At 45.3% G+C, this 15,827-nt stretch overlaps 1 protein-coding gene across 8 annotated transcripts in view; it reads right to left on the bottom strand.

Annotated features, from left to right (window-relative positions):
• The window catches only part of dot1l (DOT1-like histone H3K79 methyltransferase), a 92,002-nt gene that overhangs the window by 55,303 nt on the left and 20,872 nt on the right, over window positions 1–15,827 (bottom strand). For 7 of the 8 annotated variants that reach the window (XM_070859767.1, XM_070859770.1, XM_070859768.1 and 4 more), the window contains exons 5-13: window positions 12,293–12,521; window positions 11,912–12,006; window positions 11,094–11,156; window positions 8,670–8,725; window positions 6,797–6,876; window positions 5,976–6,044; window positions 3,965–4,071; window positions 2,559–2,600; window positions 548–625 (exon numbers count right to left, since the gene is read on the bottom strand). In XM_070859767.1, coding sequence (XP_070715868.1) covers window positions 548–625; window positions 2,559–2,600; window positions 3,965–4,071; window positions 5,976–6,044; window positions 6,797–6,876; window positions 8,670–8,725; window positions 11,094–11,156; window positions 11,912–12,006; window positions 12,293–12,521 — 819 coding nt within the window. Of the gene's footprint in view, window positions 1–547; window positions 626–2,558; window positions 2,601–3,964; window positions 4,072–5,975; window positions 6,045–6,796; window positions 6,877–8,598; window positions 8,726–11,093; window positions 11,157–11,911; window positions 12,007–12,292; window positions 12,522–15,827 lie in introns of those variants that run through there. The other variant, XM_070859772.1, reaches the window with a different exon arrangement.

Genomic DNA, 15,827 nt, shown 5'->3' with positions numbered 1-15,827 from the left:
ATGATAGCACCACAATTACTGGACTACAAACAAAAGACATTATTCCTTCATTAATAACTCAGAAAACAAAAACCAAGACATATTTTTGTGTTTCCGTAAGAAATACCAATTTTCCTCTACCATATTCTACATAATTGTTAGAATCTTTGAAAACAATCACTGGCCCAGCAGTTTAAAGGAGTACTTCAGGAAAGGCTTAAAAATATGGTACTTAATTTACAACATGCATGAATGCCTTCACTAAAATAACTAGGCAGTGATCGCACGAGACAGAGCAAGCATTCGAACACCAAACTGTAAAAATTTGAGGACATGCAAAGAGAGAATATCAAAGTAGTGCAAGGTGAGAAAAACTGCTCACAAGTCATCAATAAAATTCTTAACAGTTACAAAAGCTTTTCATAGACATCGAATGACTGTCGACTATGAGAGAAATACCAGAGATGAACTACAAGTTGTAACTACCCAAATAGCTTTCTACAGTAGCTCTAATATTTTTTGATAGGCTGTCAAAACTTATTTTATTCATATGAACTCTCCACGGTACCTTGGTTGGAGTTGTTGTACTACTCTTATTTTCTTTGTTTTCCTTTTGTTGTCTACGTCTAGCTGCCTCTTGTTCCTCCTGTATAAATATATGAAACAACTTTCATTCAGAATGCGAGCATGGGGTGAGGGGGGGCGGGGGAGGAAAGAGGGGGGGCGGGGGAGGAAAGAGGGGGGGCGGGGGAGGAAAGAGGGGGGGCGGGGGAGGAAAGAGGGGGGGCGGGGGAGGAAAGAGGGGGGGCGGGGGGGGAGGAAAGAGGGGGGGCGGGGGAGGAAAGAGGGGGGGCGGGGGAGGAAAGAGGGGGGCGGGGGGGAAAGAGGGGGGGCGGGGGGGAAAGAGGGGGGCGGGGGGGAAAGAGGGGGGGCGGGAGGGGAAAGAGGGGGGGCGGGGGAGGAAAGAGGGGGGGCGGGGGAGGAAAGAGGGGGGGCGGGGGAGGAAAGAGGGGGGGCGGGGGAGGAAAGAGGGGGGGCGGGGGAGGAAAGAGGGGGGCGGGGGAGGAAAGAGGGGGGGCGGGGGAGGAAAGAGGGGGGGCGGGGGAGGAAAGAGGGGGGGCGGGGGAGGAAAGAGGGGGGGCGGGGGAGGAAAGAGGGGGGGCGGGGGAGGAAAGAGGGGGGGGCGGGGGAGGAAAGAGGGGGGGCGGGGGAGGAAAGAGGGGGGGCGGGGGAGGAAAGAGGGGGGGCGGGGGAGGAAAGAGGGGGGGCGGGGGAGGAAAGAGGGGGGGCGGGGGAGGAAAGAGGGGGGGCGGGGGAGGAAAGAGGGGGGGCGGGGGAGGAAAGAGGGGGGGCGGGGGAGGAAAGAGGGGGGGCGGGGGAGGAAAGAGGGGGGGCGGGGGAGGAAAGAGGGGGGGCGGGGGAGGAAAGAGGGGGGGCGGGGGAGGAAAGAGGGGGGGCGGGGGAGGAAAGAGGGGGGGCGGGGGAGGAAAGAGGGGGGGCGGGGGAGGAAAGAGGGGGGGCGGGGGAGGAAAGAGGGGGGGCGGGGGAGGAAAGAGGGGGGGCGGGGGAGGAAAGAGGGGGGGCGGGGGAGGAAAGAGGGGGGGCGGGGGAGGAAAGAGGGGGGGCGGGGGAGGAAAGAGGGGGGGCGGGGGAGGAAAGAGGGGGGCGGGGGAGGAAAGAGGGGGGGCGGGGGAGGAAAGAGGGGGGGCGGGGGAGGAAAGAGGGGGGGCGGGGGAGGAAAGAGGGGGGGCGGGGGAGGAAAGAGGGGGGGCGGGGGAGGAAAGAGGGGGGGCGGGGGAGGAAAGAGGGGGGGCGGGGGAGGAAAGAGGGGGGGCGGGGGAGGAAAGAGGGGGGGCGGGGGAGGAAAGAGGGGGGGCGGGGAGGAAAGAGGGGGGGCGGGGGAGGAAAGAGGGGGGGCGGGGGAGGAAAGAGGGGGGGCGGGGGAGGAAAGAGGGGGGGCGGGGGAGGAAAGAGGGGGGGCGGGGGAGGAAAGAGGGGGGGCGGGGGAGGAAAGAGGGGGGGCGGGGGAGGAAAGAGGGGGGGCGGGGGAGGAAAGAGGGGGGGCGGGGGAGGAAAGAGGGGGGGCGGGGGAGGAAAGAGGGGGGGCGGGGGAGGAAAGAGGGGGGGCGGGGGAGGAAAGAGGGGGGGCGGGGGAGGAAAGAGGGGGGGCGGGGGAGGAAAGAGGGGGGGCGGGGGAGGAAAGAGGGGGGGCGGGGGAGGAAAGAGGGGGGGCGGGGGAGGAAAGAGGGGGGGCGGGGGAGGAAAGAGGGGGGGCGGGGGAGGAAAGAGGGGGGGCGGGGGAGGAAAGAGGGGGGGCGGGGGAGGAAAGAGGGGGGGCGGGGGAGGAAAGAGGGGGGGCGGGGGAGGAAAGAGGGGGGGCGGGGGAGGAAAGAGGGGGGGCGGGGGAGGAAGAGGAAGAGAGACTGATAAAAAAAAGATTAGCAATACATTGCACATTTTCAGATGATTATACTTCGACAGTGCCCAGAGGTAGAAATACACATGCTGGATTAAGAGTAACCTTCTTTGACATCGTACTGACTGCAATAAATTTATTAAGCAAGCAAAAAAAAACTTACCCTGAGTTTTGGATTTTTGAGACTAGAAAAGTAGTTTTCAAGCTGAAATGAAAAAATAAACCTTTCACATGAAGAATACAAGAACATAATTAATGGAGTAGGATATACAGCTTCTCAAGACTGCTCCGCCACTCAATGATGGCTGATCTTCGACCTCAACTCCATTTTCCCCACCCGATCCCATATCCCTTGATTCCCTCAAGAGTCTAAAAATATCGATCTCAGTCTTGAATATACTCAATGACTGAGCACACTCAGCCCTCTCGAGTAATAAATTTCAAGATTCACAACCCTCTGAATGAAGAAATTTCTCATTTCAGTTTTAAATGGCCAACCCCTCATCCCGAGACTGTACCCCCTAGTTCTAGACTCTCGAGCCAGGGGAAACAACCTCTCAGCATCTACCCTGTCAAGCCCTTTCAGAATGTTGCAGGTTTCAATGAGATGATCTCTTATTCTTCTAAACTAGAGTATAGGCCCATTCCGCTCAATCTCTCCTCACAGGACAACCCTCTCATCCCAGGAATCAAACTAGCAAACCTTTGTCGCACCCCCTCCAAGGCAAGTACATCCTTCCTGAGGTAGAGTCACGATTTCTGTACACTGTACTTCAGGTGTAGTCTTACCAAAGCCGTGTATAATTGCAGCAAGACTTCCTTGCAATAAAGGCCAACATACCATTGGCTTTCCCAATTGCTTAATGTACCTGCATGCTAACTTTGTATTTCATGCACAAGGACACTTAAATCCTTCTTAACACCAACATTTAATGGTTTCTCACCATTTAAAAAATATTCTACTTTTCTTCCTACACTTTCTGGTTGTGCTTCAAAAGAAAAATATAGGCAAGTTGATTGCCAATAGATTAGCCCCACCCAAATCTCCCACAGCCAGCCAGGCCAGCTGGGCTACCAACTTGAGTCTCCCAGTAACTGAACAATGGAAGCAAGATTCTGCAATTAATCCAGCACCACAAAATCTCCCAGTTTACATCAAACTAAGTTGAGACAATTCCTTCAGCCAGAGATGGCAAACTTACAAGAGTTGCAACTAAGCATAGAGCTAATATAGCATACGTAGAATGAAAAAAAAAGCATCTTGATGGGAAATATAAAATCGATTAAACAAAAATTGGCAAAGTGTACAGATTTCTCAAAGTAAAGAGCAACTTTAAGAAAATGAAAACATTATGGCCACCTTGTTAAAAGCAATATTTTGCCTCCCACAGCATATTTCTCGTCAATACTTAAAACAATAAATTCAATCAGCTGCAATTCCAATGGCCATGACACAAAACCATTAAAACTAGCGAGGATTGCTAGTAACACCACTCTCCCCCCACCCACGCCCCCATTCCAAACAGCAATTGACATTCCCAGCAACTAAAACGACAACATACTACTTACTATGGTCCGATCAATTGTATGCAGGTAGTAGGAGACTGGTTTACCAGTCCATGAAACTGAGCCTCGCAGTGGTGATAACTCCACAACTCTCATGATAGTGCCAATATCTTCAAAGAGCAACACAGAAGTACAAAAAAAAGTTTGTCATACAAGATTATAATATTACACAAACAATTCAAGAGCTTGCATGATTTTGATTACCAAGTTTCAAATAATGAGTGCTGACTGGAATCCATTTCCAAATATCAGCACACAATTGTTTGCAAGGAACAGGCTTCCCCATGCAAAACTTTTAATAAGCTCCTCAATGCAATCTATCCCAACTGATGGAAGATTAAAGGATCCCCACCATGCGACTGCAGAGCTCCTAATGAGAACCTGGAGCACATAATTGAGCACTGCCTTGAGGAAATTAGCAGGTAGTCTACAAAGTATCCACGTTATTAAACCGGAAGCTTTGGCCTGGATATCAAAAAGGTAGATATTGACATTTGATTTTCTTTGCTACCGCCATAAAGAAGATTGCATTGGATCAACCAGATATTTCTTAACAGTCTGCATAGTTTCTTCAAAAGAAAACTCAAACCAGGTAAACATTTACATTCACAACAATGTTTATAACTATACTGAAAAAAACTCTAAATATCACAAAAATGGCTTGCAGCTTCAAAGATCAAAACTTCCAAAATTCTCCAAAATGTATCTTAGTTTCAAAATATTTGACTTTTCAATTTGTGTACAGCAGCATTTTTCCATTTCATCAGTTTCTGTATTTATGTTGAGGTTGGTGTTTCTAATAGAGAAAGCAGTGTTTTTTTTTATACATTTAGAATTTAAAATGTAAATATTTTACACTCATATGCTCCTAACAAACTCATCCTAAACTACATTGTCTACTTTGTCCCATATCAAATTCTGTCCGCTCATAACCTCCATTCTTGCCAACCCTCACTGACTACCTGTCCCATAATACGTGAATCAGAATCTTCTTTTGCAAATTCCTCCATGACCTAACTATAACCACTTGCAACCATGTTCCAGCTCTTGCCCTTCCAATCTTCTGTGCCTTGCTCCCCCCGCATTAGTGGCCAAACTTTCAAACATGTTGACCCTATTCTCCATGCCTCCTTTCCTAAATCTCTGCTATGCTACTATTTCCAAGTCTTCAGATGCCTCCTTCACAGCTATATTTCTGGCCAGATTTTCAGTCAGCTCTCCCAACTCTTCAATTATTGCTCTCCACCAGTTTCTGTTTTCTGAAGCACCCGAGGATGCTCTCTACATTAAAGATATTATCCAAATGTCAGTTGTTATTGCCAACTACACTAAAGCATAGTGTTAAATGCTTCTCAAAAACTTGGGCAATTTCCTGCTCAATCTTACTCAATTTCCTGCAGCAATGCACCATCAATGTTGTTGCAGGATTAATAGCATCCAAGCAGCAATGTGAGCATGCAGTTAAGAATTTCTGCTCACACTAAGTGGGGAAGGGCTGTGTAGCTGCACATTTACAAGAACATCGGCATAGTGCACAAAGTGCATTACAGTACAAGGATCATTTCTACCAGCCATAATAAAAAAACTACTCAACTTGGATTCCATTGAACAATCACTTGATCCACTACCAAATCAAATCCAGTTGGAATGGTGTCAGAATGTAGAATGGGACTGCACAGAAATCTCATTTCAATTAGAAAGTATACATTTATATTCTTTTCAGGAATAGAGACCATGAGCTGATTCAAGTACCCGGCCTAGCACAGAAGCGTAGAGCAGAGACAAACATCAAAATTCCCAATACATCACCTCCAATTTAATATGAAAAACGTTGAGCTAAGCTTTCAAGAAATTTGTCATGAATCATGCAATTTAATTCATAAGTGTATAGATTTCGCAACAACTGGTTAAGGGGTGAGCGGTCAGGATGCTGGAGCCATATTACATCAGCGTCCAAAATATCCAGATCGCAGTCAGTTCAAGATGTGAAAACCCAAGACAAATAAAACCTTACCACTCAAGTTCCGGCTATTTATTCTGAAATTCAATGGTGCAAAGGGCTTGGAAGAGACAATTTTGCCACCTGTAACAATGATGGGAACCAATTATGTTTCTATTACAACACTGTCTCAAACTCCTCAAAATGTATTGCATGTCCTTTCAAATGATTTTTTTAAAAAGCAATCCACTTTTCAATATAATTTACATGGATTGATCTCAATTTAAATACAAAATGTCTGCACAAATCAAGAACACAACTAAAAGAACAACCAATTGAGTGAATTCTGCAAAATTGTACATCTAGCATAAAGCCTCATATGACTGGAGCATAATTGAAAAAAGTTTCCCCCCCCCCCCCCACCCCCCCAAGATTAAACAACTTTTAATTCACTCGTGACAATCTGAACAGGTCATAAAGCACAATCAAAACCACATATTGCATATGTAATGCTGATTTAAGTAATCAAGTCCTACTTTGACCAAAAAATAGCCAGTAATCAGTACTGTTATATGCAATTCTATTAAGGAATTTTGAATTGGATAGTTCCATGTCCACCTATAGCATTATCAAGATTACAAAATATGTAGCGTTAACAGCCATGGTTTTTAAACTGGGATTATTACTTAAGAGCTGTAGCCTAACAATAGAAGTTAGGGGAAAATCAATCAGAGTGTAAACTCAGTCCAAGTTCAACTCAAAGATCCACTGCTTTGCTAAGTCACTTATTTTACTTTCTGAATAAGGGTAGATTTGGAACAATGGAGTTGCTGGTTTGAAGAAGTCCATTTCTGATGCTAATAAAAGTTGGGGGAAAAAAGACCAAGTATTCTTACCTTCCTTCATGTTTGCAAATCGTTCCTTCAGCTGGTGATCCACCTCGGGACCAAAGGCAAAATTATTCACAAACACAACACTGTAAAGAAATACTGAAAATATAATCTCTCCATCAACAAATGCAACATAAAACAGTGTGCAATCATTGTCAATTTATACTTGTGATAATGTTCATTTTATATTATAACTAAGCACTGAACAAAAGAACATGTCAAACATGAATAAATGTTTCTACTGACTGTTTATATTACTAGAATATATTGTGCCCAAGAACAGTTGACAATAATGAATGCATTAAATTTCACAATGTACTGGTAATCAAATAAAGTCCAAGGAAACAAACTCAAATTATATGTAAAACCAGAACAAAGACTTAAACAGCAAAAAACTGTGGATGCCAGAAATCTGAAATAAAAACAGAAAATGCTGGAAATACTCAGCAGGTCAGGCAGCATCTGTGGAGATAGAAACAAAGTTAACGTTTCAGGTCACTAAATACCAAATTGATTCCATCCAGGAGTAAAAAGGCTTGCAATAAAGCTCGAGAATTCCATGGATGATAACAAAGATGATTAGGTCCAACATAGAGTTCAAGAAGGATTGATAGGATAAAATGAAGGCTAATATTGCAGAAGACAATCAGAAAAAAAATAGCATAAGTACTGAAACTGTTAAACAGACTGACATTCAACAAGAGCAATAAAGGAAAAATTGGCATTTATATAATGCCTTGAACATAGAAAAACTTCCCAAGCTACTTCACACAGCAATCAACAAAAAACAGACACCAAGCCAAAGGAGGAGATATTACCCAAGGTGACCGAAAGTTTGGTGAGGGGTGGGTTTTAAGGAGTGGATGAGACAGAGGATGAGGGGCAAGGAGTTTTAGGGAAGGAATTCCAGAGGATGGGGGACTAAGCAGCAGAGCGCACACACACAAAATGGTTGACTTATGAGATGGGAGATTTCACAAGATGCCAGAGTCAGAGGAAGAGAGTTCAGGGGAGGGGAGCTATGGGAGGTTGCAAGATTAGGGTGGAAGCAAGACCACAAAGAAATTTAAACACGAGGATAAGAATTTTAAATTTGAGGTTGGGCGATTGAGAGCCAATGTAAATCAGGGATGACAGGGGTGAAGGATGAACGGAACTTGGTATGGGATAGGATACAATCAAAGTTTTGAATGGTATGAAGCTTACAAAGGCTGGTGGATGGAAGTTTGCCAGGATAGCATTCGAATAGTCAAGTATGGAGGTAATAAAAGGTCTGGATGAGGGTTTTGACAGCAGATGGGTTGAGGTAGGGGCAGCTGTGGCCATATTATGGAGGTGGCAGTAAGTAGCCCGTGTTCGACAGGATAGCACAGCATGTTTATAAACACACCTAAAGCAAGATGACGAGTCAACCAAGAGGAGTGGGCTACTCATGAAAGACCATAATCTTTAGAAACATACTCCAGTATTTTGCTCTTTACTGAAGGTGGTGATGGCATGACTGCAACAGTATCAGGAGGATGATGGCAGTGCCACCCAAATATGTATACAATAAAAATTAAACTGCATTGAAAAGGACTTAAGGTTTATAAGTCACTAGGCCCAGATTGTCAACACTCCAGAATACTGAAGGCGATTAATGATGACCGAGGCTAAGCATAAATTTGGAACACATTTTGTGAACAGTAATTGTACCAAGATTGGAGGATGCAGAAGTTATACCCTACTTTTAACAGTTACTGATTATCAAATGCTGAAGTCTCACTTGTAAAATTATCTACCCCACCACAAGGACAAAATGCACATACCTTCTCGACAGCCATTAAAAAATATCTTAATATACTGTAAACTGAATTATGTATTACTGTTGGACGGTCACCTTGTACTTGCAATTTTTTCTTTCCATTCCTCTGATAGGAAATCACCTCTTTCCAGCTGAAAGAAATAGAAACTGCTCAAATCACAATATAAAATTATCTTTCACATTTGAGCACGAGTTGCATTTCAACTGAAGAAAAATAGAGACACAAAACTTACGAGTATCAAAACTACCCAATTTGTTGCACATTTTTTTTTAATTCGTTAGCAATTACTGGTAAAGTACAAACTGGTCTCCACTGTGCCTCTTCAGTAACCTTAAAGGTTCTAAATTCACACTACAGTTCAGCTATTTTTTTCCTACAATATTTCAACTCATCAGAAATGTCACTGTTAGTACAGAATCACAAAAATCTTTTATTGAGACTTCTACAGAAACTCATTACAACACTGATCAATTCTGGGTCTTAATGCAAAATAAAGGGACACAAGATACAAGTTCCTACCTTCCACAATTATAAAAAGCACTCACTCACTTCTAAAACGATCACACAATAACCCTGATGAGTACCAGAAAAGCCTGAGACTCATACAATCCAGCCTTTCCAGTGAAGAAAGGATCTGTAGAATAAATACTTGGATGTCTCCCTACAGTCCAAATGACCAAGTTAAAAGCAGAGATATAGTGTTGCATAAAATTACATTCAAAAAAATAGAAGTGGGCATACAAGATCAGAAAATTCGTATCGAATTGTCAACGTAGTATAATCAGACTGGTATTCAACATGCAGATTAAAAAAAAACAAGGCACAAAGATCATGAAACAGTCGCAATTGAAACAAGGTTACATGTAACCGAAAATTACATTTAGTGTCAGATCGGCTTTGTGCACTGTCCTTCGAGTCAAAAGGTTGTGAATTCAAGCAATGCTACAGACTGCAGTACATAGGCTGACATTTCAGTGCAGCACTGAGGAGGTGTGGCATTGTGGGAGGATACCATCTTCTGGACGAGACATTAAACAAAGGCCCATTCTACCTGTTCAGGTGGTGCAAAAGATACCTTGGCATGACTAAAGATGGTCATCAAGTTCTCCCAGTACCTTGACTACCATTCGTCTTTCAACATTCACCACCAGAAACAGATTATGTGCTCATTCATTTTCTGTTTAGGGGCCCTTGCTGTGCACAATTTTGACTGTCATTTTTGCTTTCATAACTGTGATTGCACCCCCAAGTGCAAGGTCTTTAACATCTGAAAGGACGGTGCACTTCACAAATAGACTTAAACAAGGGAAGCAGACACCAAGATTGGAGGGAGAGATTAGAAAAGATGAGCAAAGGCTTGGGTGAAGTTATGGATTTTGATATTTTTTAGTGGAAAGAGGGGCTTAAGACTTAGGGAGGCTGTTCCAGAGAGAAAGTGACTCAAAGATGGTTAAGGTACAGATCAGTCATAATCTAATTGAATTGTGGAACAGACTCAAGGGGCCAAATGGCCTATCCCTATTGCATGGCAATGATGGGTCAAGAGGAGGGTGTGCACACAAGGTCAGAATCAGAGGAACAGGGCATGTCGGAAGATAGATAGAGTTGGAGAACATTTCAGAGTTCAAGTGGGGAAGGAGAGACTTGTAGACAAAGTTAAAATGAAACCTATGGAAGACAGGGAACCAATGTAGATTAGTACAGGTGGGTAAGGGTACAGGATGCGTGTAACAGAGTTTATCGAGTAGAGGCTGGGAAACTAGCAAGAAAACGATTGTAGTATTTGGATAGAGGTAGAGAGAGAAGAGCGTATGGGGAAGAAGGGCAGCAACAGAAGTCAAGCCCAGTAGTCATTCTGGCAACTGAAGGAAAGGAAAAGTGAGTAATATTAAGGGAAGGTCATAATGGAAAGAATAAAAGGGGAGAGTAGGAAAAACAGACAGAGCCAGTTAGGATACGAGCAGCCAAGGGCTCATTGTTCACACATGGCACCAGAAAATGAAACCTGGATCCTGAGCAGCTCCCTTCTCTGCACAATACCCATCCAAAAGATTAAAAGGAGAAACAAGAACAGAGAAACCAAAGCAGAAAAGCGCAGAAATATGCAGACGAGGATTATGAGTGTGCGTGGGCCGGCGACAGAGCGCAAGGGAGCTCGACCGGCAAAGAAATGTACGCATATCTCGCACACATTTGTGTGTTATTGACTGAGGAGTCAAGACCAAGTGTAAACTTTAGGTGAAATGGGGTGAGACATGAGGGGATAACTGGACCAGAGCATGCAGATGCATTTTATAGCAAATTTATAATGGGGAAAACATGACACCGACGAGACTGCAACAAAACAAAGTTATGTTTTGTAGACAGGAAGTGCACGCAGATGCAAGAAAATTAATTGAAAAATTTCTAAGAAAACATTTTTTTTTTTAGAATTTAATTCTTAGAATTGAAAGATTTTTTAAATTTGGTGTCTGAAGCTTTGCATTAAACAAACTTACTGTGTACTCTCCATATTTCTTCCCATACCATCGCATCCATTTTCTGAACTCCGTATCCATTGTCTGTATAGGGGAAAAAAATAATTTTACTATGGCCCTGAAATTGCAGTGTCTTGCAACGATGTATGCTGTTGAATTCCCTTTGAAAGGCCCCGCAAGTTCTGGATTTCCACACATGCACAATCCTAACTTGTGATCGGCCAGGGTACGACTTGACAGATCATTCGAAATGCCTGAAAACTAAGTATTGCCAGCGCAGAGTTGGGTTATTCGGCCAACTGCCCACGCAACTCTTACAGCTGGTAAAAGCAGGCGTAGGGCCTACTTGCATCAGCGTATGGGTATATGCAAGGCTTAAATAAAACATAAAAATCCAAAATTATACATATACACTTTAAATGAGTTTAGGAAAATATTGGCCCCGGTTACATTCGTCATGATGTTTTTAAAAAATACTTTTTTTTTTTAAATTGAGGTTGGTACAATGGAGAACTTATGGATAAAATGGCATTTCTGTACATTGTATAATTATTTGGGGATTCCATTGTGTATCATTAGGAGATTCCCTTCGTAAATTATTGCAATGGAATTCTCCTTGGTCATTGGAGGACCGGGCCCCACGTGATCGCAGGTATGCTTCCGAACCGCCTGTCATCTGCTTCGATGCCCGAGACCGCAACTCTTGGCAGCCTGGACGCCAGAAGGCATTTTCGTAACTATTTCGTGGGGCGGCGGCCTACTCCAGAGGTACGCCTCCAACCTCAATTTCTAGGCCTATGGTTTTTCTATGGGCATTTTTCAAAATATTTTGCACTTACCTCTGCATATTTTGCAGGTATCTCTGCCTTTTCTACACCGTAATAATGCCTGCACTGTGTAGCTGCAGCAACTTGTAACACTACTTGACCTACTCCTGGGGGAAGGGAAGAAAATTAGCATTAATCAGTACAACTGGCTACACAATGCAAATTAGTGTGTTGCACAACCGCTACATAATCAGAATTTTCTATTTTTCATGTAAATTACTCTATTGTCTTATGATAGCATTACAAAAACACAACCGTTACATTGACACTCAGACCGCAGACCAATTAACCAAATGCCACAGTTGAAATTATAAGTTAGCCTCATCAGTTTTTATCCATAATTATTTTTCAATCAACAGTTTAGTAAAATTGGCCAAAGAAATTGTTTCTTACCACTTCCTAAATCAACAAACGTATCATCTTCAGTCATCTTGATCTCATCAATCATCTGAGCGACTAAATCGAAGGAGGTTTCTCCATAAACCTCGGGGGAAAAGGGTTCATAATTGTTCAGTTTCTCTGGATCAGTCACCGAGTGGTTGTAGACCTGTTGCAGAATATGTCGTAGCAGGCCATTGCAAGGCCGAGTGTTCAGTTTCATGGGCTGAGTTGTCCCTTTCCACTGTATTAAATGGGAGACTTCTTTCATTAGGCAAGCTCAAGAGTAAATTTGTTTCTCAGTAAGAGCACCCACCCACTTGGTCATTTCTATTATACCCAGTGATGTGCTTCAATTAGGCTCCGAGACAGCACCACCAATCTCAGGGAATCATAACTGAATTTACCAATAGAAAATCATACAAGCAACTTAATTATATCTAGATTTACATTTCACCCAATCCCACCCACACCATCCAAAATTGAAATAATGGGCCCAAGTTTCGGCCTCAGTTGCTCCTGATTTTTTGGAGCAACTGGTGTAGAACGGAGTATCTTAGAAATTCAAATTCTCGGCATTTAGTTTGCTCCAGTTCTAGTCAGTTAGAACAGTTTCACTTTGGAACAGAATTTATTTTCAAAAGGTGGCGTGTCCGGCCACTTACGCCTGTTTTCAAAGTTTTGGCAGTGAAAACTTACTCCAAACTAATTTAGAATGGAGTAAGTGAAGATTTTTGTACGCTCGAAAAAACCTTGTCTACACTTTAGAAAATCAGGTGTAGGTTACAAATCAGGCGTAAGGAATGGGGGGGGGGGGTTAAAGGGAAGTTTACAAACATTAAACACTTCAGTTTTACAAATAAAGAGCCATCATCAATAATTAATGATAAAAACATCAATAAATCAACCAATAAATCAAAAAAAATTAATAAGGAATAAAAAAAAAAATTTTTAAATCAATAAATAAAACATTTTCTACTTACCGACTGCAGCACCGGGAGCCCTCCAACAGCATGCTGGGATGCCCCCCCGCCAGTGTGTCAGTGTCTGTGTTTCTGACAGGGGGGGGGAAGAGAAGGGGGGGGGGAAGAGAAGGGGGGGGGAAGAGAAGGGGGGGGGGAAGAGAAGGGGGGGGGGAAGAGAAGGGGGGGGGAAGAGAAGGGGGGGGGAAGAGAAGGGGGGGGGGAAGAGAAGGGGGGGGGGGAAGAGAAGGGGGGGGGGGAAGAGAAGGGGGGGGGGAAGAGAAGGGGGGGGGGAAGAGAAGGGGGGGGGGAAGAGAAGGGGGGGGGGGAAGAGAAGGGGGGGGGGGAGGAGAAGGGGGGGGAAGAGAAGGGGGGGGGGAAGAGAAGGGGGGGGGGGAAGAGAAGGGGGGGGGGAAGAGAAGGGGGGGGGGAAGAGAAGGGGGGGGAAGAGAAGGGGGGGGGGAAGAGAAGGGGGGGGAAGAGAAGGGGGGGGGAGAGGAGAAGGGGGGGGGAGAGGAGAAGGGGGGGGGAGAGGAGAAGGGGGGGGGAGAGGAGAAGGGGGGGGGAGAGGAGAAGGGGGGGGGAGAGGAGAAGGGGGGGGGAGAGGAGAAGGGGGGGGGAGAGGAGAAGGGGGGGGGAGAGGAGAAGGGGGGAGAGAAGGGGGGGGGAGAGAAGGGGGGGAGAGAGAAGGGGGGGAGAGAAGGGGGGGGAGAGAAGGGGGGGGGAGAAGGGGAAGGGGGAAGGGGGAAGGGGGAAGGGGAGGCTGAACGGGCCAGGCCCGGCGATCAGGCCGAAGACTTCGGGCAGGGCCCGTCCCCAGCACCAGATTTACAGGTAGGTGGTCGGGTCGGGGACGGGAGCGCGGGTCGGAGCCGGTCCGGCGAGGGGGCAGGGAGGTTGGTTCGTGTCCGGGGGGGGGGGGGGGTCAGGTTGAGTCGGGGCAGGTCACGTCACGTCCAGGTAGGCGGGGGGGGTCGGGGGAGCAGGAGTCGGGTCGGGAGGAAGCAGGAGCTGGGCGTGGGAGGCAGCCATACGCATGCAGCCCTAGTGAGGCCATTCGGCCAGGGCTAGGAGCTGCGTGCTTCGGGCCCCTCCCACACAGTTTTGGGCGTCTGGAGCTACTGCACATGCGCACCCACTGTAGCGCGCATGTGCTGAGGTCCCGGCACTGTTCTCAGCGCAGGGACCTAGCTCCGCCCCCTACAGCTCGTGCTGCGCTGCGCCCGGCTCAAGAGGACCAGCAGAAAGCCGGAGAATCTGGAAGTTTTTTTTGGCGCACTTTGTGGCGCGAAAAACGGTCGTCCAGGTCGGGGCTGCGCCGTTCTAGGCGCGGCCCGAAACTTGGGCCCAATGATTGCAGGAACCAATTTTTTTTTTTAAATAAAGAGGGCATGTTCTCCTGAACTTGATAGAGCTGGCAAAAGAAAGCTGAAATATCGTAACCAGTGGGGAGGGAACTTGGTTTTGATTCTATGTAGAGCATTGAAATGAAGGGGGAATAAAATTATGAATACTTGAGAATTACCAATCAAAAGAACTGACAAAATTCCGACTTCAAAATACTTAGAGCACCACTGACTTGCACCGAATATAATGGAAGCTATAACATTTGTGACCAACATTGCTTCTTTACGAAGCAAAGACCAGAAAACTAGAAAAACCTAACCATCAAGCCAAACTAAGTAAATATTTTCTTACACGTTTCAATGGATTTCAGTATGAAATGTCAACAGTGCTGCAAATTTCATTCAACTCTTGGCTCCCACATTCCCAAATGAAACAACAGTTAGGTAACCCATGTATAGAAAGCAATCAAAGCATGTAAATGAGCCGCAAGAGGCCAATACAAGACCAATGCCGCCGCGTTCACTCTTCTTTCAAGTAAGGAATGAGTCTTCTATCTCCTTCAGTTCCTCGAAATAGCCTAGCCAAGATGAGACCCTCACTATAAAGAAACTGGTGAGTACTGATGCAATTGCTCTATGGTCATGAACACCAGTGCAAAAACACACTGAATCGAAGACTATCTCAGTTTCCAGTTTTGTTAATACGAAAAGCAAATGAAGTCTTCCTTCCTCCACAGAGAAATGCCTCCATTTAGCAACAGGAGCAGACAACTCAGCCAGTCGAACCCTTTCCCTGCCCACCCCATATATTAGGATACTTTGTTTCCTTTTCAGTACGTCATTGATTTCTTTTGTCGTCTATTATACATCTTTCCTTCTCCCCACCTCCAAATCAAACCACCATAAAATAATAAAAAGGGTACATTAGGCTGTGGTTCCACATTCAATGCAACACCAAAAATCAAGGTCAGATGGCCCAAGGTGCAGATGTATCCCAGGCCAGGTCCAAAGGTTACCCAACACCAAATCCAGAATCTGGATCCAGCTCTCTGTTGGAGATGAGATAAGTGTGGAGAAGTATTTAGGAGAGAAAGGAGACCTACACAAAAAAGGGACGGCAGAGAAAGCAAGAGAATGCACGAGAAGAAAATACAATGAGAGCAAGACAGAGCAATTAAATACCTAAACAGTTTTTGTAACCCAATATTCAAATACACTGCACACAATCCATCCTACAATACA

The sequence above is a fragment of the Pristiophorus japonicus genome, chromosome 18, assembly GCF_044704955.1.
Source record: "Pristiophorus japonicus isolate sPriJap1 chromosome 18, sPriJap1.hap1, whole genome shotgun sequence".
Classification (NCBI taxonomy): Eukaryota; Metazoa; Chordata; class Chondrichthyes; family Pristiophoridae; genus Pristiophorus; species Pristiophorus japonicus.
This window is presented reverse-complemented; position numbering and strand designations above follow the sequence as displayed.